This window comes from Spermophilus citellus (assembly GCF_964194105.1).
Source record: "Spermophilus citellus genome assembly, chromosome: 7".
Classification (NCBI taxonomy): domain Eukaryota; kingdom Metazoa; phylum Chordata; class Mammalia; order Rodentia; family Sciuridae; genus Spermophilus; species Spermophilus citellus.
Window position 1 is genome coordinate 65,385,391 of NC_138188.1, and position 21,735 is coordinate 65,407,125.

Sequence of the window (21,735 nt, forward strand, 5' to 3'; positions counted from 1 at the left end):
TTTTTATGCTTTAATTTTAAAAACCTTCAAATATATCTATCTTTAATTTCAATTTAAAAATTAATATTTAATTTTCTCAAAATTATGGAAATATTTAATTACACTAGTCTATTTCTCAAATATAAAAACTGACCAGGTATAGCAGTTATTTAAAAAATTAATTTATCTTAATGTACTTAATCCCAGAATACTTGCACCATATATGCAATAAATATTCTATACATATATTTGTCAACTCAAATTGCACTGATTTTAATGAATGACCACAGTTCAACCAATGGGAAACAGAATCAAATTGTACCTGGCTACCATGCAATGGGCAAGTATTGAAGGGCTTTAGTTCAGGAAGTTCATGTCTTACTACTACTGCCCTAACTAGTTGAGACAGAATTAGCACTAGCTAAGACGTCTGTGTGCTGCCTGTAGGGGTTTGTTGAGGGTAAGAGTCTGAAGACAGAGATTAAAGAGTCCTTATCCTCCTAAAGTGCTGAGCATCCAGGATTAGAGCTCTGGGTCAGAGAAATCCACCTGAATGCAGACCTAAGCACCATTGTGCTCCCCTACTTTGGGATTACTAGACATGCTCTGCCTTAAAACTTATATCCCAGTCTGCACTTTTACTCAAGAGCATTTCATCTGCTATGGTAAAATAACCTAGTTCATAAATTTGTCTATGCATGTCAAAATAACAGAGAATACCCTGAGAACGTGAAAGTGAATATTTAAAGACTCACTTGTTGATCATGTGATTTAACACCTCTAAAATGATGGTTTAGGAGCATCATATAGATTTGGAATTTCAACTATGTACCTGGCTGATGAAGGGACCAATCTGGTCACTTTCAGAACATTTCCTTGAAAGTGTTTTGGCTACATTTATTTTAAAACATAATTTGGTTTAGAGCCGTGTAACTATTCTGCATAATGTTATGATGGTGGATATATGCCACTATACTTTTTTCAAATGCACACCAAGAGTAAGAGCTAATGGAAACTGTCCTTTGGATAATAAAGATGTGTGCCTGTAGGTTCATTGGTGGTAACAAAATATATGCTCTGGTAAAGGGTGTTGATAGTGGGGGAGTCTGTACATGTGTGGAAGAGGGGAGAACTGTGCTATCTGCTCAGTTTTGCTGTGAACCTAAAATTGCTCTTGAAATGAAATATATAATATATATAGTGTTGGGGACATAACAGGAATAACATTAAGAAAGGCAATGCTTTCTTTTTTCAGAGAAATATGGAAACCAATAGATATTCTAGTGATAAGCAAATACCTACTTTTTCACTAGTACAAGGATGAATAGAAACTAGGAAGCCGAGTGGAGCTCAGAACTGTAACATGCAGGTATTACAGAAACCAGTGACTTGTTGTCCTCCCCAGAGACTTCCATGATGCAAGGACCTTTCCATAGACATTGGGAATTGTTTGCATTGTAGGTTAAAAAAAATAGGTGGGCCAGTGAAGTAACAATAAGCCAACACATTAGAAGCATAAAAAATTTTTATAGTTTACATTCAACACTTCTGGCATTGCCAAAAAAAAAAAAAAAAAAAAGAAGAAGGAAAGCTGGACCTGAGGACCATGGGATCAAGAATAGATAAGGGGCTGGGAAGATAGCTCAGTGGTAGAGTGCTTTTCTCAGAGCCTTCCCACAAAAAGAGAACAGATGTGGTACCAAGGACAGTTATAGTGGTAAATTATGTAAGAATTGTCTCTGATGCTTCCTTTCCCATTGATCTGATAGTGTTAAGTTCTCCACTTACTTCACCAACTTTGTGATTTATAGTAAAAAAGAAAGAAAGAAAGAAACCCCTGTGTGCTCTTGCAGCCAATGGACCCTACAGATCCTTGTAGAAATATTCCTATGCCTGATGGACTTGGCACTGTGGAAGAAAGGCATTTGTGGTTACCTGGTGGGACGACATTACAAGGTAATCCTGTTCCCTCGACAACACTAGACACTCTTGCTGCCCTTCCTTACATTTCCCTGGACCTCTTCTGAATTCGTCTGCCACCATGGAGGTCATTTCCCCTGCATCTCTCTGCTTCTCAGTCTGAAGGTTTTTTTCTCACATCATAGGAGCTTGTTGGGTCTAATTTAAGCACAATCCAGACCCGTTGGAAAAGTATTCCCTCAACCAATGGCCAACTGAAATCACTGGGTATGTAGCCATCTTTCTGTCTTTTGGGGGACAATTCTGAGGTATATACCACAAAGTTTTCTTAGAGAATCCCAGTAGGGTTGAACCCCAGTTCCCACAGTGGTAACCCACACACTGACTCATCCTTTATTGACTTTTCACTTCCTGGTCTCACTTCCTTACTCTCCTGAACTTCCTCCAATTGCCTCCTAAATATACTATCTGCACTAAACTCCTTGTCTCGGGGCCTGCTTTGGGGATTTCAAAGTAAAACAGCCTCCTCTGCTTTTAGTGATTCAACTCCCTATATTTTCCCAAGGGTGACATGCTGAGGAAGAGGGGTGATCGGCCTTTAAGCCGTTCTTGCTCCTCTCCTTTTCCTTCCTTCTTCCCCCAATTTGTCTCAGACATCACATCAAATAAAAGATGAGCACTGTATTTTTTTAATATTTAATTTTTAGTTGTAGTTGGACACAATACCTTTATTTTATTTATTTTTATTTGGTGCTTAGAATTGAACCTAGGGCCTTGCACGTGCTAGGCAAGCGCTCTACCACTGAGCCACAACTCAGGCTCTCATGCATCACATTTTATAACTTCAAAAAGTCTATCTCACTTAAGGATAAGTTTAAACTTCTGCCAGAGACCATCAATGCAATACCTTCACTTATCTATCTATCTATCTATCTATCTATCTATCTATCTATCTATTTTTAATTTGGTGCTGAGGATCAAACCCAGTGCCTCACACGTTGTGCTAGGTGAACCTTCTACCACTGAGCTACAACCCCAGTCCTCAGATATTTTTATTCTAATCTCGACTATACCATGCCTAAACTCCCTAAGGCCACAATCAGAGAAAAAATCATACTGATATCCCAGAGGTTCAGTGATAAAAATAAATTAAAAAAAAAAAAGAGCCATGTGCAGTGACCGATGCCTGCAATCCCAGACTTGGGAGTCTGAGGCAGGAGGATCACAAGTTCAAGGCCACCCTCAGCAATTTAGCAGAACCCTGTCTCAAAATAAAAATAAAAAGGTCTGGGGATAGAGCTCAGTGAAAAAGCACCCCTGGATTCATTCCCTATAATGATAATGATGATGATGATGATGATGATGATGATGATGGTGATGATGATAATGGCCAGAGCCAATGTTAGGTGACATATGGACTTGAATTTTCAATTTTATCAGTAGAGTTAGATCTGAAAAAGAAGATAAAGAAGGGATTGCATATTTAAATGCTGTTATTTTTAGATTTGGAACCATGTGAATAAATGAGCTATATTAAAAATTAAATCAAATAGACACACAAGAAAAGAAAATAGAAAAGAAAGATCACTACAATGGAAAACATTTTCTTCCTGACTTCCTTTCCTTACATATAGTTGTAGATATTTCATATTTTTTTAAGTGATGATTAAGAAAGGAGGAGGTGGCCGGGTGCAGTGGTGCATGCCTGTAATCCCAGCAGCTCGGGAGGCTGAGGCAGGAGGAACGTGAGTTCAAAGCCAGCCTCAGCAAAAGCAAGTTGCTAAGCAACTCAGTGAGATCCTGTCTCTAAATAAAATACAAAATAGGGCTGGGGATGTGGCTCAATGTCTGAGTTCCCCTCAGTTCAATCTCTACTACCCACCCCCCCAAAAAATGGAGAAGCTGGGCTGGCATTGTAGCTCAGTGATAGAGTGCTTGCCTAGCACATGTGGGGCACTGGGTTCAATCCTCAGCACTACATAAAGACAAATAAAATAAAGGTAACTAGTTTGACTAGTACTTGCTTAATACTTTAAATTATTCAAAGAATATTTTTTCTGATCACTAGGTTCTGATGATAAATTATAAGAATATTTGTGTTTATACAAGCATGTGTATAATTTGGTCACTTTTTCTAATTAGTCTTACATATTCAACCAATATCTGTCTTATTTAGATATATTCTTAGTCATTAAGAAGATTCTTCCAACTAATTTTCTGTTTTAATTTTGTCAACTATCAGAATATTTTTCCAAAGATTGAACATACAGAAGAATGTATTCATTTGGACCCCTACAAATGTAAGAATCAAAACAAGTTGTAAGAAAGGAAGTTGGTATTCCTGGAATCTTGCAAGACTGGTATAATTTGATTATTGCTTCTAGTATGTTATGCCATTACCTGGATGGCAAGAAATTCCAAAGGCATTTTTACAAAACGGTTCTACAGTTGTCTCCCAGGGCTTTCTGTAAAGGGTAACCAAAAGCTTGATGTAGCCAGTCTTCCCAAATATTGTGAAAAAAACAAATTATTTTCACTGTGTTCAAGAAGAATTCACAAAAAGTAGAGTTCTTTGTTAACGTACTTATTTGGTTCTTTTTAGAACTCCATCAGAGGCAAGAGCTACTGATGTCAAATCCTGTGATGGCTGTGAACCCCCTACTGACAGCATCGGGGCAGCAGAGGATTCCACTTGTTCCCTCGCCATTTGGACCTCCAATTGTGGATAGGTATTTCTCTCCAATATAATAGTCCAGTAAAATGATAGCCGAGTTCATCATTAACCTTTAGAATGATGTTAATGCCAGCGACATTCTATTATCTCAGTGAGCTGTGATGTGATAACTCAAGTCAAGATGCTTGTCTCCCCTCAGGATATCTGCCACCACTTGCCCTTCTAGGCCTGCTTGACCTAATTGCTCAGCAGGCAAAATAACTAGCCAGCAATTACAAGCCTCATTCAGATGCAAACATTGGTGTGTTAGTCTTCCCGGGCTGTCATAATAAAATATCAGGCTGGATGCTTAAATAATGAAAATTCATTTCTCTAGTTCCAGAGGCCAAAAGTCCAAGATCAAGGTGCTACCCAGTGGGTTTCTAGTGAGGCCTCTTCCTGATGTTTAGACTCAGGAAGAAACACTGTGTCATCTAATGACCTTTATTTTCTGTGTAAAAGCAGAGAGAATTCTGGATTCTCTTCCTCTTCACTGGTCCTATCAGATTAGGCCCCACACTTATGCTTCTTTAACCTCAATTGTCTCCTTAAAGGCTTTATCTCCAAATGTAGTAATCCTGGAGGTTAATACTTCAAAATGTGAATTTAGGGAGAAACAATTAAATTCATAACAATAGGGTGCCTATGATAGACAATTCTTTCTTTTCAACAAAAGTGAAATTATAAATATTTTGGTTTTACATGCTGTCAATATTCTATCTTCTTTTCTCAGGAATGTCTTTTGATATTCTGAAAAGAAAATAAGACACATTATTTATTCTTGTCTAAGGAATGTGAACAATAAAGTTGGACTCCCAGAGACAACTGAAGTTTAGGAAAAAAAAATTGTTCACCTAGATTTTTCAACATTGACTCCAGATGGCAATCCCAAGCAAAATATGTCCATTAAATAAGAACATAGTTTGTGGTAAGAACATAATGTTGGTCATAAAAAATCCACAAGTGGCATTTTCCCTTCCTGTTTTCTCTGTCTTTTTGTCAACCTGGGTCAATCCTCTGGAACTACAGAAATGAATTTCCTTGACCTGGGTCAAGTCCTTTCTTCTAATCCTTACTGTATTTCTCCACAAACCAATAAAAATCACGTGACTTTTGTACTTCAGTTTAGAAAGAGGTGATAGAATTCCATGTGGCAATTAAAAAAAAAAAATCTCCCTGCCTAAGCAATGGAAATTTGTCCAACTTCATTCTCATTTTACCTATTTTATATCTTTTGTTTTTTTCCCCTTAGAGATGTGTTGCCTCCCACTGTAGGTCCAACTGACCCAAGGCAGTTTTGTGTTCCTTCCCATTTTGGATCCTCTATTCTACCCAATGCAAATATGCCAAATATGTCGTTTAATCGCATCTACTCAGGTATGAACAATACATGTTTGGCTCTCATCTGTGGAGTCACTGTGAACAGAATGGCTGCATTAAGCTTGTCATCATTTTGCTGCTGAATTTTGGAGACAGAACTGTGTGGTGAATTTTGGAGAATACCGTGTGATAGTTTCTGCCTAGGTTTGAAGCATAGTGTCACCACTGTGTGACTAAGTTTAAGTTGCTAACATTCTCTGAGCATCAAAATGAAGAATTGCAATAGTGGTATCTTTTTTATCTTACACATGAGGAACTGATAACATAATGAAGAGAAGAATCTGAGAGTTAATGGGGCCTGGGCAGCTAACAGTGGCCTGGGTTGGGAATGTAACTCAGCAGCAGGGCACTTGCCTAGCACATGACAGGCCCAGGTTTGATTCCCAGCTATGCAAACAAAAAGCCTTGTGAGCTTGTATATCTTAGTGACAACATGGCTTTTATTCTGAGTAAAAGGAGAAGTCTTCCAGGAGTTTGAGCAACGATGTGACATGGTCTGACTTAAAGGTCACCAGGAGCATTCTGGCTGCTGAGATGGGAACAAACTTAGGAAGTTCAGGGAATAAACTGATAGGAATTAAGGAGCAGTTAGAACAGTTAAAAGATTCTAATGGTGAGGTGTTGGGTTGGGGGAATAGAAATAGTAAGAAATGGTTAGATTCTGTAATTATTTGGGTGGTAAAAACAGGATTTTCTCAGTTTGGATGTGGGAGGTGAAAGAGGTTTTACAAATGACATCAAAAATTTTGTTCTGGGAATAATCCAAAAGGTGAAGTTGCTGTTTGTTGAGTTGAACTTGAGGAAAATAAAGGAAAAGAGTTTTGTGGGAGGAAGAGATACCAGAGACTCAGCTTTCTCAGATTACATTTGGGATGCCTAATAGCCACCAAGTGGAGTTGTCAAAAAGGCAGCTGAAGTCAGGGAGGACTTGTGGAGGAGATCAGGAGCCATAACCTTGGAACTCATCAGAAAATATGAGACCAGGTAAGACCATCTATGGATGGACCATAGATAGAGGAGTTCAAAGGATTGATCCCTAAGACACATCAACAGAGCCCAAAGATGAGGAAGATTGAGCATGGCGGAAACAGAAGAAGCAACCAGCAAAGTAGGAGGAAACCCAGGAGCATATACTGGGGAAGAAAGTTTTGTAAGTGGAGAGTGAGCACTGTGTCAAATATGCCACTCATAGCCCAAGTGAGATGAGAACTCATTAGATTAGCACTATGTGGATGTCATCAGTGATCTTTCTTTTTGTCTTTTTTGATGGTGCCTGTACATATTTTTTCATTTCAATCTCTTAGAAAACTTCTTGCATTTTTTATAAAGTATTGGTCAATGATGGGTTGGAAATATATAAAGAAAATAAATTTAAAAACTGGTTATTTTCCATAGATGGCTCAGAAAAGCCCCAGGATAAACTCCTAAGTGCATTCTAGTCCAGAGAAAGGGGAAATCAACCAGGTTGCCAGGCAGGAATGGAGCCTGAAACCTGGTGATGTTGCTGTTGAGGTACTTTGGAAGATTGATTTGAATATAGGATGTATTTACTGCTCAACTCCACTTAACTCCTCATTGCATTTATTTCCTGAGATTTTGGTACATCAAGAAACATTCTTTTATAAAAGGTCAACAAAAGAAACCTATCAATTTTTCCTTCAAAATAAGAGATCAAGGTGAGGTAAATGGGGGAGATTTTGGTTAAATTGTACAAAGTTTCAATTAGACAGGAAAAATAAGTTTGGAGATCTATTATGCAGCATGATAGGTATAGTTAATAACAAGTACTATATATTTGAAAATTGCTAAAAGATTTCAAATGTTCTTCTCACCAAAATAATAGTACTATAAACAAATACAGTGATTTTATGTTAATTCATTTCTATAAGGAATACAAATATCAAAATATTACATTGTACCCCTAAATATATTCAGTTAAATAAGAAAAGATAGATCAAAGATTCACAGTTCACCCTCTTTCAATTGTAATATGGCAGGAAAATGTCATCTATAATAACAATTAAAGAAAAGAACCAAAATTTATTTTGTATTTATCATGCTGTCACCAAAGATGATCTTAGATAGTAAACATCAGTGATCCAATACAATTTCTAAATTGTGTTCAACTGGTGGGTTGTTTTTTGCAGACATTGTTTTCAATCATTATACTTTATTACTTTCAAATGCATGCTTTTCCTTTGTGGAATGGAATGGTGGTTTTCTTTTTTAAGGTTGGAGCTTTTTGCCACCTGAGTCCATAAGGGCAGTGAGCAGAAGAAATGAAATGATTCGAAGGCCTCATGCTGCCAGGTAACTTAACAATGTTGTTGTATTTATTTTCTATTCATTCACTCATCCATTTATAAATGAATATATATGACAAATGGACACACACTCACACAAACATACACACACCCTGATGACTTACAGAAAAGATTACGAAAAGAAAATATACGAACACGTATACAGCTTTGTTAATAATAAATGCAAGATTAAAAACTAATAGTGAAGCTGACAGTTCTATACATTGTGATAGTCTGTCAATGTTCCATAATTAATGCATAGCCATGATGTCTCTGAAGTTCATATTGGCATTTCTGTCTTAAATGACTTTAAGTGACTTTTGCTGGAGGGTAGGAGCCAAGTTTGCTAACCCCACTTCAGACATTGTCAGAGCCCAGACAACCTAACATCAGCCCAATAGTGGCCTTCAACTGTAGTGACAGGCAGAAAAAAAGGCAGAGCAATATAGCTAGGGTATGACCACAGGGTGAGAGAAGGCGTTGAGTTAATTTCCTCATCACTGAACTCTGAGGAGTTCAATAAGAAAGTGAAGTAAGCCAAACAGCAAGTCCTCCTTTCCCACTTGCCCTATCCACTTGCCTTGATTGATAACTATTGAGACTTGCATTAAGATTGTGCTAAAGGGCACAGAAAGAACAGAGGTGCTACCTTAGGGAAGGCAAGGGGCCATCAAAATTATATTTCTAATGGGTTTTTTCAGTTGTGTAAAATATATTGTTTTGTTTTTAGGGCAGAAATAGAAATGTATTCTAATTACCAGCAAAGGAAATTGGAAAAATGTAACCCAAAGGGACTAGGTGGCTTAGAGATGCCATTCCTCTATGGTTCCAGTGTCCCACCTTGCCCAGCCATCTACCAAGGCCAGAGCATGCTCCCAGCCAGTGACCTGCATTTTCACAGAAGTACCCTCAGAAACCTTCGGGGAAACCCTATTCTGGTAGCAACTGGACAACACTTTATAGAAAGCTGGGGGCAGAAATATTATCGACTCAGGAGAGGTTCAGAGAATCAGAAACCTCTTAACAGTGATTCTGAGAGTTCCAAAAGTCAAGCAGAAGAAAAAGTCCTAAACCAGACACATGCAATTCCACAAGAAGAGGATGAGCATGAAACAGACCCAGAAACTGAAATATGCAACAATCAGAAGTCAAGCAAAACCAGTGACAAACCAGCTACAGCTGTCACCAACCCCTGTGGAGCACTCCAGCCCACTAATGGAAAACCCCAAGGAGCTCATGCTGCTCCCCTGGAGGTGAAGATCTGGCATGGTGGGAAGCAGAAGGCTTCAGAGCCAGGTGTTGAAGCCTGTGATGGTGAAACAAACAGAGTTTGCCCTCCAGTTCCTCCACTGTCTCTGCCAGGTGGGTGTCCAGGGGCCAAGGGCAGATCCTCACTAAAAGCAGGTTGTCAAGTCCTGACCTTATTACACAGGGAACTGCAACAATTATGCTTCTCTTTATCCTTCTTTTTCTTTTCTTTTTTATTTTATTTTATTTTATTGTTGGTTGTTCAAAACATTACATAGTTCTTAATATACCATATTTCACAGATTGATTCAAGTGGGTTATGAACTCCCATTTTTACCCCGTATACAGATTGCTGTGTCACATCAGTTACATTTCCATTGATTTACAAATTGCCTTTCTAGTGACTGATGTATTCTGCTGTCTATCCCATTCTCCACTATCCCCCCTCCCCTCCCCTCCCCTCCCCTTCTCTCTCTCCACCCCCTCTACTATAAATCGTTTCTTCCACTTATATAATTTTTCTCCTACCCCTCCTTTCCTCTTATATGTAATTGTGTATAACCCTGAGGCTCACCTTCCAATTCCATGCAATTTCCCTTCTCTCTCCCTTTCCCTCCCGCCTATCATCCCTGTTTAATGTTAATCTTCTTCTCAAGCTCTTCGTCTCTACCCTGTCCTTGGTTACTCCCCTTATATTATCCTTCTTTTTCTTAATTCTGTTTAGAACAACCTCTTTTGGAGGGTTACTAGGAATTAAACTCAGGGACTCTTTACCATTGAGCCACATGTCCAGTCCTTTTTTTTATTTTGAGACAAAGTCTCAACAAGTTGCTGAGGCTGGCCTTGAACTTGTGATCCTTTTGCCTCAATCTCCTGGGTCTGGGAATACGGGCCATACCCTGCTTAGAATAACAACTTCTTCTTCTTTTTCTTTTTCTTTTTTTTCCGGTGTATGATTTCTTTTATTTTTTACATCTTTATAATTATACATAATAGTTGGTTTCATCCCAACAAACTCATACATGCATGAAATTCGATTTCAGTTCAAGAGTCTCCCTTTTCTCTCCCCATTTCCCTTCCAGCTAGAATGACCTCTTTTTGAAGTCACTTTATTATATTGGTTCTAATAAGCCATATCAATGACACTAGTCTATATTTATATGTTGAAAAATAGAGAACTTTCAACAAAGTCTGAGGAAGTATGAGGGAACTTACCAGAATTTTAAATTAAAAATTTAATTTAACTTATTGTTAATTTCTTCAACACAAAGCAGACAGGCTTTTTGCTTTAGAGTATGAATTCTATCTCTTCTATATTAAGTGTAGAAAAAAAAGGAAGTTAAAAAGAAACAACCTTTCAGGGTCTATCACTATTGTGATACCTTCTAACCTGAATGTATAAACACCATTGCCAAAACCATGCAGTGAATAGTTTCTGGAACATTTTTTTTTAAAAAAATTTTTTTAAACACAGGGATTCTGGGGTGTATGAAATCTAGCCACCGTACTAACTGCTTCTCTCCAAGTGTTAGCTTGCCATTTTGATGAAGATGTAGCTAAATTCTTAGCAGAGAGCATGATAATCAGAATATCACAGAACATGGTGGCATTAATCTGGAGAGAGCTTTCTATTGGAATCTGGGAGCAGATGGAATAAATCTTTGTTTGCTTACAATACTGTTGTCACTAAGCATCCTTTCAGAGGAGGAAAAGAAAGGCAGAGACAGAACATTTCCCAGTGACTCTGAATATCTTTTAAAGAGATTACAAAATTGGCTCATGTAAACAGAGCGTGTTCTGTCACTCTGAGAGAAATTCATGTAACTCTACAGAAACCCATGCTCCAAGCTTCCTCTTTTTCCTAGAAATTCCATGCCACAAAATAATTGCCTTTCCATCTTAAAGGAACACATGCACTGGTTACAGTTGGGGAAAATCTTTCTTTGGATGAAGATATTCAGAAATGGACCGTGGATGATGTACACAACTTCATTAGAAGCCTTCCAGGTTGTTCAGACTGTGCTCAGGTGACTCAATATTTAAGTATTTTCATAAAAATCAAACAATTTGAAATTTATTTCCAGCATAATAGTTTTGTCAAATTTGCCTCTTGTCCCCAGAAAGGATTCCTATTAACCCTCCCCCCTCCTTTTTTTTTTTGCAGGCGGTAGAGTACTAGGGATTGAACTCAAGGGCACTTGACTTTTTTATGTGGTTGTCTTTTCTGGGACAGGTGTTTCTGATGGGTGTATGTGGTTCACATGCCACACCCAACGCCAAGGGAGGCTTCAGCATAGGTCCCAGAAAGACTCCTGAGAGATGGAAATACTCCCAAAACTAGAAGGAGATTCAGAGACTAAACATTCAAAAGCAATGGGAAATGTATGCTAAATTCCTTGCTCATGCATATAGCAAACATTTTTGGAGTACATGCTTCTATATCAAAAGTTTTAGGGTGGGGCTGGGGCTTTAGCTCAGTGGTAGAGCACTTGCTTAGCATGTGTGAGGCACTGGGTTCATTTCTCAGCACCACATATGGATAAATAAATAAAGGCCCCAATCAACAACTAAAAAATAAGTAAATAAATAAATGTTTTAGGCTACTCATCCTAAATAAAAGAAAGCTATACTTCATTCTGAAAAGGACAAGGAAGCAATAGATCTGAAAAGTAGAAACTTAACTGGATCTATCTATCTATTTATTTAGTGGGATTAAACCCATGGCCTCCTACATACTAGACAAGCACTCTATCTTTGAGTGACATACCCAGCTCCTTAACTATTTTTAAATTCTACATTTATACTGGCATAATATGTAAAAATGCACACGCATAATTCCATCTGGTAGATAAATGCTATTTTTAAAATTATAATGAACTGTCAAGACAAATGGAAAGAAAATTAGCCTCATTTTTGTGGGAAAATTGGTGACAAAAATCATGGGTTGTCAGTTTTGAAATTTATGTCACTGCTACTTTTTATGCATATAGTTTATTTTTGAGTGATTTAATAACAATTATAAGCAACAAAGTATCTACTAAATCTGATATCATTATCTTTGGTTTACATATTTTAAAAATAAGGCAAGAAGGGGATTTGGGGGTAGGAAGGATAGTAGAATGAATCAGACTATTACCCTATGTACATATGTAACTATTCTACCAGAGGGATTCTACCTCATATATATAACGAGAAATTTTACTTCATTATATATGACATATCAAAGTGCATTCTACTAACGTGTAACTAGAACAAATTTTAAAAAAAATTTAAAGAAGGCAAGAAAAGAACATTAAAGGTTAACAATTTCATAATCAACTGATGCTAGAAAATTTTTTTAAAACTCTGTTTTGTGAAATATTTTCCACAGTGTAATGCTGTTAATTCTTTTTCTTTTCCTTTTTTTAAAAATTCTGTTCATAGGACTTATAGAAAAGCCATAGTAATTAAGAGTAAGGCTTCTGCAGCCAGAAAGTACAAATTCAAATTCTGGCTTTTCTATTTTTTGAATGTGTGACTTAAAACAAGTTTCCTCTTTTCTCTGTGCCTTTCACCTACAAAATGAGGATAATAGCAAAACGACATTTCCAAAGGATTGCTATGAACATTAAAGAGCACCTTGTACCTTTTGAGTACTTGATAAATGCTAATTTCATCATTTGCATAACACATTAAATTTTTTTCCCTATATCCTCCTGCTCATTGGGTATAACTTTATTTTATTATCAGTCACTAGTCACAGGTAAATCACTTTTAAGATTTATATCTACCATTTATCAAGTGCCACAACAACTACAGGCACAATGAACTTATTAAATTCTGATAGCAGCCAGAAATAAACAATCCTTTGTATATAATAAGCATGTGATTGCTGATTTTGGTGGATTAAAAAATTTGTGGAACTTTGATTATTCTTAATCAGTCAGCCATCCATAGTTATTAAAGTTTATTATAAAGAGTATAATAAACTACTCTTGCAATAATAATCCCAAGTGTCCCTTTGTGGGTAATACACAGAAGTCACCAAAACATGAGTACCCCAAACATTGCTGACTCACTATCTTTCAGAAATAGGATGTCAGTGCCTTCAAGAAGAAATGATATCAATTATTTCTAAATGCTTCTCAAATGTCTTAGGGGTGAAAACACATTTTAATGTCTTCCCCTCCAAGCTACTGCAGATGACATCAACAGAAAGACTGGGCTGCTCTGTGGTGTGCTTTCCTTGTTATGCTCAGGGAAATTCCTCTGCACAGAAATGGGGAAACCTCCCTGATTCAGCCCAGTGCATTTTGGATGCAACAGCCTTGATGCAGCACCACTTGTACATAGCTTCCTTGTCAAAAATGTCCTGTCAACTTTTACTCCAGCCCATCTCCTTTTTTAGTGGGTGGGGTACCAGGGATAGAACTCAGAGGCACTCGACCACTGAGCCACATCCTCAGGCCTATTTTATATTTTATTTAGAGACAGCGTCTCACTTAGTTGCTTAGTGCTTCATTTTTGACTTTGAACTCACAATCCTCCCTCCTTGTCTCCTGAGTTGCTGGGATTACAGGTGCCAGCCCATCTCTTTATATGAGTTGGACCATGCCCCTAGGCTAGTCAGAGCTGTACCCACTGTACTCCCCTCTGTCCTCACCTCTTAGGTGAGGTGCCTTAGGTGTCCATTCAGCAACCTCCAAACACCCACTTCCTTCTACTAAAGCAAGAAATTGAGGGGGAAAAAAAGGTCACAAATAAAACCCAAACCCTTGTGCAAATGAGCTCTTTTAAAGAGATGTCTCTAGAGGGTTGGTTGCTCAGCTATTTAGGGACACACAGGAGAACCTGTAACCCATTTTGTTATTCTAAATAAATGTCTAATTCAAAGAATTCAGCAGATAAAAGATTTTATCCCCAAAACTAACTGAAATTACTGAAAATTGAGGCACATTTACATCATACACATGGCCCAAAATGCTCTGGTAAGGACAAAGGGTGCATATCCAAGTGACAGAGATGTGTTCTATATCTTGCCCAGGCCCCATGTATACCCACCATGGCTGAGGGTTAGGTCCATCCTCACCTGCCAGTCCCTGGCTGCCAACCTCCCTCCCTTTGAAAGGGTATTTATGTGTTTTCTCCTTCTTTGGATGTTCACAAACACCCACTTCAACACTCATGGAATCACTACAAAGGAAGTAGAAATGAGATGAGATTTCCACCATAAATAGAATCAACTATTTTCATCTGCACTCCATCTTCTTCATGGCAGTGAGATCCAGCAGGGGAAACCCTGGATCAGAATCATGAACAATATGTAACTTAACAAGTTTTCTTACTGTGTGTGTTGAATAACTCAACCATTTCTACATGGATTCTTTGTTTATTAAAAAAAAACTAACAATGATAATAATGCCTAGTGTGATATCCACTGTGATAGACACATAACTTACATCCTCTTTTAAATAAAATTTTATATCATAATTCTTCCCCCCCAAAAGATATTACCTTTATTTTGCAGCTGAGTAAAACTAAGCATCAAGTTGACTAAATTGGAAAATACATATGTGACTACAAATCTGTCCCTTTCTATTATAACCCGAATTACAGTAAGGTTATTGAGTAAGGTTATAATAACCTTACTTTACCACTTACAATAAGGTTATTGAGCTTCCAACCAAGGATCTCTGGTCTCCTAGAAAGTCTATAGGGTGGCAAAAGAGGAATATTGCTTTTGATATTTCAAAGAGATATTTCTAAGAAAATTATAATTCCTCCAATATAAGGCTACACAGACTAACCTAGACTGCCAACATTTTTAATTTGGCTCAAATTAAATTAATTCATATTAGCCTATTTGTTATTTGCTTAATTGAAATAGGAAAAGAACTAATTACTTAATACACTTTGTAAATGACTCAACCGAAACACAAGATCCTGGTCTTAGCTTTCCAAGAAATTTCTATTTTCCAGCTGGTCCCAAGGCATGCCTTTCAAGGCCTGGGACCACATAAGGAAACATGCACATGTGATTCCTCTTCTGATGGAGCTCAAAGTCCAGAGGAGGACACCAGTCAGGGATCCCACATCAACAGAAATGTGCTACAAGAGGGGATATGAAGTGCAGTAGGAGCACACAGGAGGAAATCATGGCCCCCTAAAGGAAGTGGCCTCTGAAGTGAGATGTGAAGGTCAGAAGGGAGGGGAGGCAGAAGGGAGGGAATAAGGAGCTTCCCAGTGAGGGCCAGAGCCAGAGAGAACTTAACATACTTGGATTTTGAGAATAGTTCGCAGTAGCATAAAGGGCCAAGGCCAACGTGGAAGAAATGAGAACAGCAAGGCAGGATCCTAAAGAGAAAGAAGGGGCCAGGTCACAAGGAGCCTTGAAGACCTTGGGAAGGACTTTGAGTTTATCCTAGAGGCAGTGGAGGTTTTAAGCAGGAGAGACATGATTCACTTTATTCCTCAGAAATGTCACTCAAGTTGATTTTTGTGAAAATAGATTGAAGGGAGCAAGACCACAGGGCAAGATGCCTCACGTGAGCTATAAGGAGGTTAAGCCAGGGTAGGAGCAATGTGGGTGGGCAGATAAAAACACTATCTATGAGGCAGAATTGGCAGGATTGAGCATCTAAGTTAAATACAGATGTTAGAGAGCCTTCAGCATATAGAGATGGTCATGTTCACAAAGGAGTAGTCATCGATGTCAAAAGCATCCAGGAATTTAGCAAATACAAGAAATGAAACTAGAAAATGTCCAAGTGTTTGGTACCTTAGATGCACTAGGGAGCCTGAAAAGAGAAGGATTAATGGTATGGAAGGGAAAGAACTCAGAACCTATGAGACTAAAGAATGACAGGAATGCAGGGAAGATCACTGAACCCCTTTTGAGAAATGCAGCGATGAAGGGAAAGAGAGATGTGGGGCAGACCTAGAAATGGAGTGTGTGTGTTGTCATTATTGTTCACTTATCAATGGTGGAAACTTACTTAGCTAATGGGAAAGAGCTAGCAGAAGAGGAAAAGTTGAAGACAAAAGAGGGAATTTTCTATTCATTTGAGGCCCCAAAGTGGAAGAGGTGAAGATCCACAGCAAATGTGGAGAAATAGTCTTTAAGTAGTAGAGCGACCTTGTTGTGGTTAGGATATGTGGTGCTCCAAAAAAGCTCCTGTGTGAGACAATGCAGAAAAACATTCAGAAGAGAAAATTAGATTATGACAGCTGTGAACAAATCTGTGGATTAATCCACTTGAATGGATTAAATGGGTGGTACCTGTAGGCAGGTAAGGTGTGGCTAGAGGAAGTAGGTCACTGGAGGGTGTGCCTTTAGGGTTCACATTTTTTCCCTGGTGAAGGGAGCTCTCTCTGTTTCCTGGTTGCCATGTCCTGTACATTTTCCTCTGCCATGCCTGGGCCCAGTGCTACGGAGTCAGCCAACTGTAGTCTGAACCTCTAAAACCAGGAGCCAAAATAAACTTTTCCTCCTCTAAGTTGTTCTTGTCAGGCATTTTTGTCACACCAACCACAAACTCACTAAAACAGACTTGTTTTCCATTAAGTAGGATAGTGGGAGAAACATCAGTTGTTAGTTTCATTATACAGATTTAGTGGAAATTCTTATTTATTTTTTTATTGGTTTTTCTTCCATTTTTGGTACTGGGGATTGAACCCAGGGATGGTTAATCACTGAGCCACATCCTCAGCCCTTTATATATTCTGTTTAGGCACGGGTCTTACTAAGTTACTGAGGCTGGCTTTGAACTCACAATCCCACCCCCTCAGCCTCCAGAGCGATCATGCCTGGCCTTTCTTTCTTTTCTTCTTTCTTTCTTTTTAAATTAGGAAGGTATATGATCTGCTGAAAACAAAGGAGGACTCTGTAGTTTAAGGAGGATGGAGAAGCCTTCAAAGAGAAGGAGAGAAAGCTCATGAATGAACACAAGGATTGTCAGGCAGATTGAAGTTGGAAATCATGAAATTATGGTCCCACTAACTGATCCAGACCCATGTCTTTATTTGCCTGGAAACTTTGTCCACCAGTAGCTTTCCTAGCTTCTGGAAGAAAGAAAGGCATGGAAACATCCACTAAAGAGTTAAAATGAACAGGCCTTGCTAGAAAGGCCCAGGGTAACTGCTCTCACCTGCATTTTCAAACATTAAATAGTGGGCAGAGGACACTGCATCTGCAAACCGGGGCGGTTTGAGCTCTACCGGCATCCCTTTACTCAGGGTACTTGCCCATTTATTGATTCATCCTACAGTGTTTATTGCACATCTTCTACCATAAACCACCCTGCATTAGGGGTACATTGATACATAGAACATCTGCCTTGTCCTCAAATAATAAGTGTTTTAGGTTGGAAATAAGTTCTATAAACAGAGAATTATAATCTATTCCAAGGGTTATTAATGTGCCACTGGGACATAGGAAAGAGAGCAACTAGAAATAAGTTGGGAGCTGGGAGTGTAGGACAGTAGTGTAGCACTTGCCCAGCATGTGCCCTGGGTCCAATCCCCAGCAAAGAAAGAAAAAAAAAAAGGAAAGAAGAAAGAAAGTTATTTTATAAAATTTTGTGTCAGTCCCAAATAGTCTCAATGTTTCTACCAAAACTAAAATATCTGTATACAGAGCAAGAACATTATTTTTTAAAGACATTTGAATAAAGCTGATGCCTTTTTGTTTAATAAGGTATTTAAAGATCATGCAATTGATGGAGAAACTTTACCATTACTCACAGAGGAGCATCTTCGAGGTACTCTGGGATTGAAGCTAGGGCCAGCACTAAAAATTCAATCACAGGTATGATGATTTCATATAATTAAATATCTATTAATGGGGTGATGCTTGGGAGATTTTTTTTTTTACCTTTATTCTGTTGTAATATGCAGAATATTTAACCTCTTTATTGAGCTTTCCTGTCTGTAGTGGGAACATGTTAGACATGAAGGAACCTGAAAACATTAGGTTGGAGGAGTGGTAACACACTCTTAGGTATAACTGAGAAGGCAATAAGAAGTGGTGTGTGGTAAATGTTTGACAATTAGAACTTCTTAAAAACAAATGAACCCTGATTTGTAGCATTTGCCAATCTCTAGCACATAAATCACTCTCACCATAGTCAACAATATCATAATGACACTGAATATGAATATAGAATTGCAAAGAGACCGAGGCAGCACCACACTTTATTTTCATCAGATACAATTGACATATTATATCTCAGATATAATAGATATAAATAACCCTAAGTACACAGACAATGATAAATAATAACATGCCCAGCTTACCCAGCTTGATTTTAAGTTTTTAATATAAGTTTTAATAATGGAATGTTTAACAACTGGCTCACAAACTTCCTACAAGTTTAGTAAGTGGCTGTGGTGAGTAGGAACAAACTGGCTGCAGCCACCACTTTTTGCCACCTCCCTGCTCCATTCGTGTCTAAAGCACCATTGTCTTTTTCTAAAGCACCAATTACTGCCTTAGCCTTCTTCTGTTCTCCCTGATTCTGCCTTTACCTACTCAAGTCCACTCACCAAACAGTAAAAAGTGGTCCTTTTTATACATAAGACAGATCATGTCTCTCTTCTATTCAAAACTGTGCAAGAGCTCCCCACTTCCTTCAGAGTCAAAGCCAAGGTCCCATATCAGTTGCACTGTCCCACCCACCACAACCTTGCAGATCTCACCCTCCACATCCCCTCTTCAGTGCTGTTGCTCTTGCTTACCTGCCAGCAGTTGTTCCTTAACTGCTACAGGCATGTTCCATGCCAGGGCTTTCCCAACAGCTGTTCCCTCTGCCCAAGATGCTCTGCCCCTGATGCCTTCATTCTTTAACCCCTACATTCATATTTGTTCAAGCATACCTTCTCATTGAGACTTGCTCTGATTACCCTATTTAAAATGTCACACTGCTCAGGCCCCATGCATGCTCCTGATATCATCTTCCTGCTGTCCTTTCCACTCATAACACTTATCACCTTCAACCATAAATGTGATCTATTTATGTGTTATATTCATTGCTTATTGTTGACTTCCCTTGCCACCATTTGAAAGGATTTGTCTGCTTTGTGGACTCATGTAACTTTAGAACATGCAACATTCGTAAATAGGTCAACAATTAACTTTCAAAAGATTAAGCTTCCTAAAAGGTAAGCCAAAAAGCAATAACTAATTTGTTCCAGAATTTGTTCCAGGATTCGTTCAGGACCATTCCTAGTCAGCATAAATGTTTATGCCAGGAACTAAAATTTCAGATTGTCCTTTGAAAACCATTTTTATTTGTCTAAAGTTTTTAAGGTAAGGAAATTATTTTTTTCTTAATATAAATACTTCAATATTTCCATTGATATTATTTTTTCCAACATTTCGGAATAATTTTAGATTATTTTTTTCTTAATATAAATACTTCAATATTTCCATTGATATTATTTTTTCCAACATTTCGGAATAATTTTAGAGACAGTAAAGTTGTAAAGATTGTACAGCTTATCTAGTTTTCCCCAATTTTAACATCTTATACCACATGGTACATCTGTCAAAACTAAGAAATTAACATTGATGCAATATGACATTTGTTTTTAGATTATTTACTTTTCTTTAGTAAGGATCTTATATCCCTCAGCATACTTACAATGACTTCATGATTTTTTTTCCTCAAATCAAATAGTCTTTGGCTTCAACTTATCATTAATTTTTGTTAGTATACATACTTCCATGAAACACAACTGAGCTACTACATCCCAGGCACCATCTGCCAGCATAACCAACAAGGTTCCCTCAGAACCTGGGGGGAAGGCCAAGTTGATTGACAGTTGAGATTGGGAACTGAAGTGGCAGAACTGGAAGACTCTAAGTAACATGTGGAAGATCCAGAAGGTGAACAGCCAAGCGTTCATCACTGGATAAGATAATCAGGTCTCAACATCCCAAACTGGAGACTGAAGGAAAGCCCCATGATAGCCAGCACCACCACCAAGAAGAAACGCCCCCACCACCACCACCATCAGCACAAAACCAAGAAGGCGGATCTGAACTGGCCATACAAGGAAAAGGATGGATGGAAGAAAAAAGTTACAGAAACTTGGAACAGATGTATTATTATAATGAAGGCAGTTTTGGATCTAAGCTGAGACAGTGTGACCTGGGTTCCATCCAGGGTCAAGCTTATAGCAAGATCAGCTGAAGCCTCATGTAGGGTCCCAGTTAGCAACAGGGCACTAAGTCTCTGAGCAGCTTCATTTGTCTCACCAGTAACCAGCCAGGAGAAGGACTGGCTAGAGCTGGTGTAGGTGGTGGTGGTAGCGGGTGTGGGAACGTCAAGGTGGGGTATACTTGAAGTAGAGTCATGGTCAGTGCCCTTGAACCATATTAGAACCAGGAAGGGGAACTGGAAAATTAGAGCCAGGCTGACACAAAGCTTTACGGCTGAAAACACTGTATGCTTCTAAGAGAAAGAAAAAGCTCACCATAACCTAGCACTGTGACCCTGCAAACTACATATAGGTTACATGACTTAAATTACCTCAGCCTCCCTCTGTGGTTAGTGTTGGGTTATTGAATGAATTCACAGACTTAATTACTATAATTATTTTGTCTTCAAAGGTATCTCAACATGTGGGAAAAATGTTCTACAAGAAAACTCTTTCACTTCCTACCCATACAAGACAAGCATTTGATCAACCAGCAGATACATCTCCTCTTTTGGATTTTAATTCCTGGAGTGATTTGATGAACATTCCTTGTCCCCAGGATATAAAGATTCCTAAAAGAATTGAGCAAGACAGTTCAAGAAATTAAAAACCCTCAAAGAGCAAAGGGCAGTCTGAACCAGTTTTCCAAAGAATCTAAGATTCACCAAGGGTGTGTGAGAGCTTCCCAGGACCAGACAGAGGATGAGAGAGAGGGAGCTTCTCACCGAGCTGTCTCAGGAGGTTTTGCCAGGACTGAAGTGATACTACCTTCAAGGGGTTGGAGAATTGTCCTTGGAAGAAAAGAACAATTCTAATTGTCTCCTAATGAAGGAGAGAATTCGCAAACATGAAGAAAGCCACAGTTGGTTGTTTCTGTGAGAAAATCTCTGAATAAGCCAAAAGAGCAGAAATGAAAAAGAGAGCTCCCCATTTCCCATCCTCGAGCCCTGATAAAGACAGACTGAGAAAGGAGGTAGAAGAGGAAGGGAAAGGCTCATGGTAGTGGAGGAGCTG

General features: G+C 38.5%; 1 protein-coding gene across 1 annotated transcript; it reads left to right on the forward strand.

Annotated features, from left to right (window-relative positions):
• Positions 1-4,527: 4,527 nt before the first annotated feature.
• On the forward strand, positions 4,528-21,328 carry SAMD7 (sterile alpha motif domain containing 7; the record flags this gene model as incomplete). The annotated part of the gene is made up of 7 exons (XM_081300887.1): positions 4,528-4,628; positions 5,865-5,989; positions 8,224-8,302; positions 9,026-9,657; positions 11,449-11,570; positions 18,218-18,328; positions 21,134-21,328. 7 exons carry the CDS (start codon positions 4,528-4,530, stop codon positions 21,326-21,328), a joined length of 1,365 nt encoding a protein of 454 aa, XP_081157013.1.
• Between the last annotated feature and the right edge of the window lie 407 nt (positions 21,329-21,735).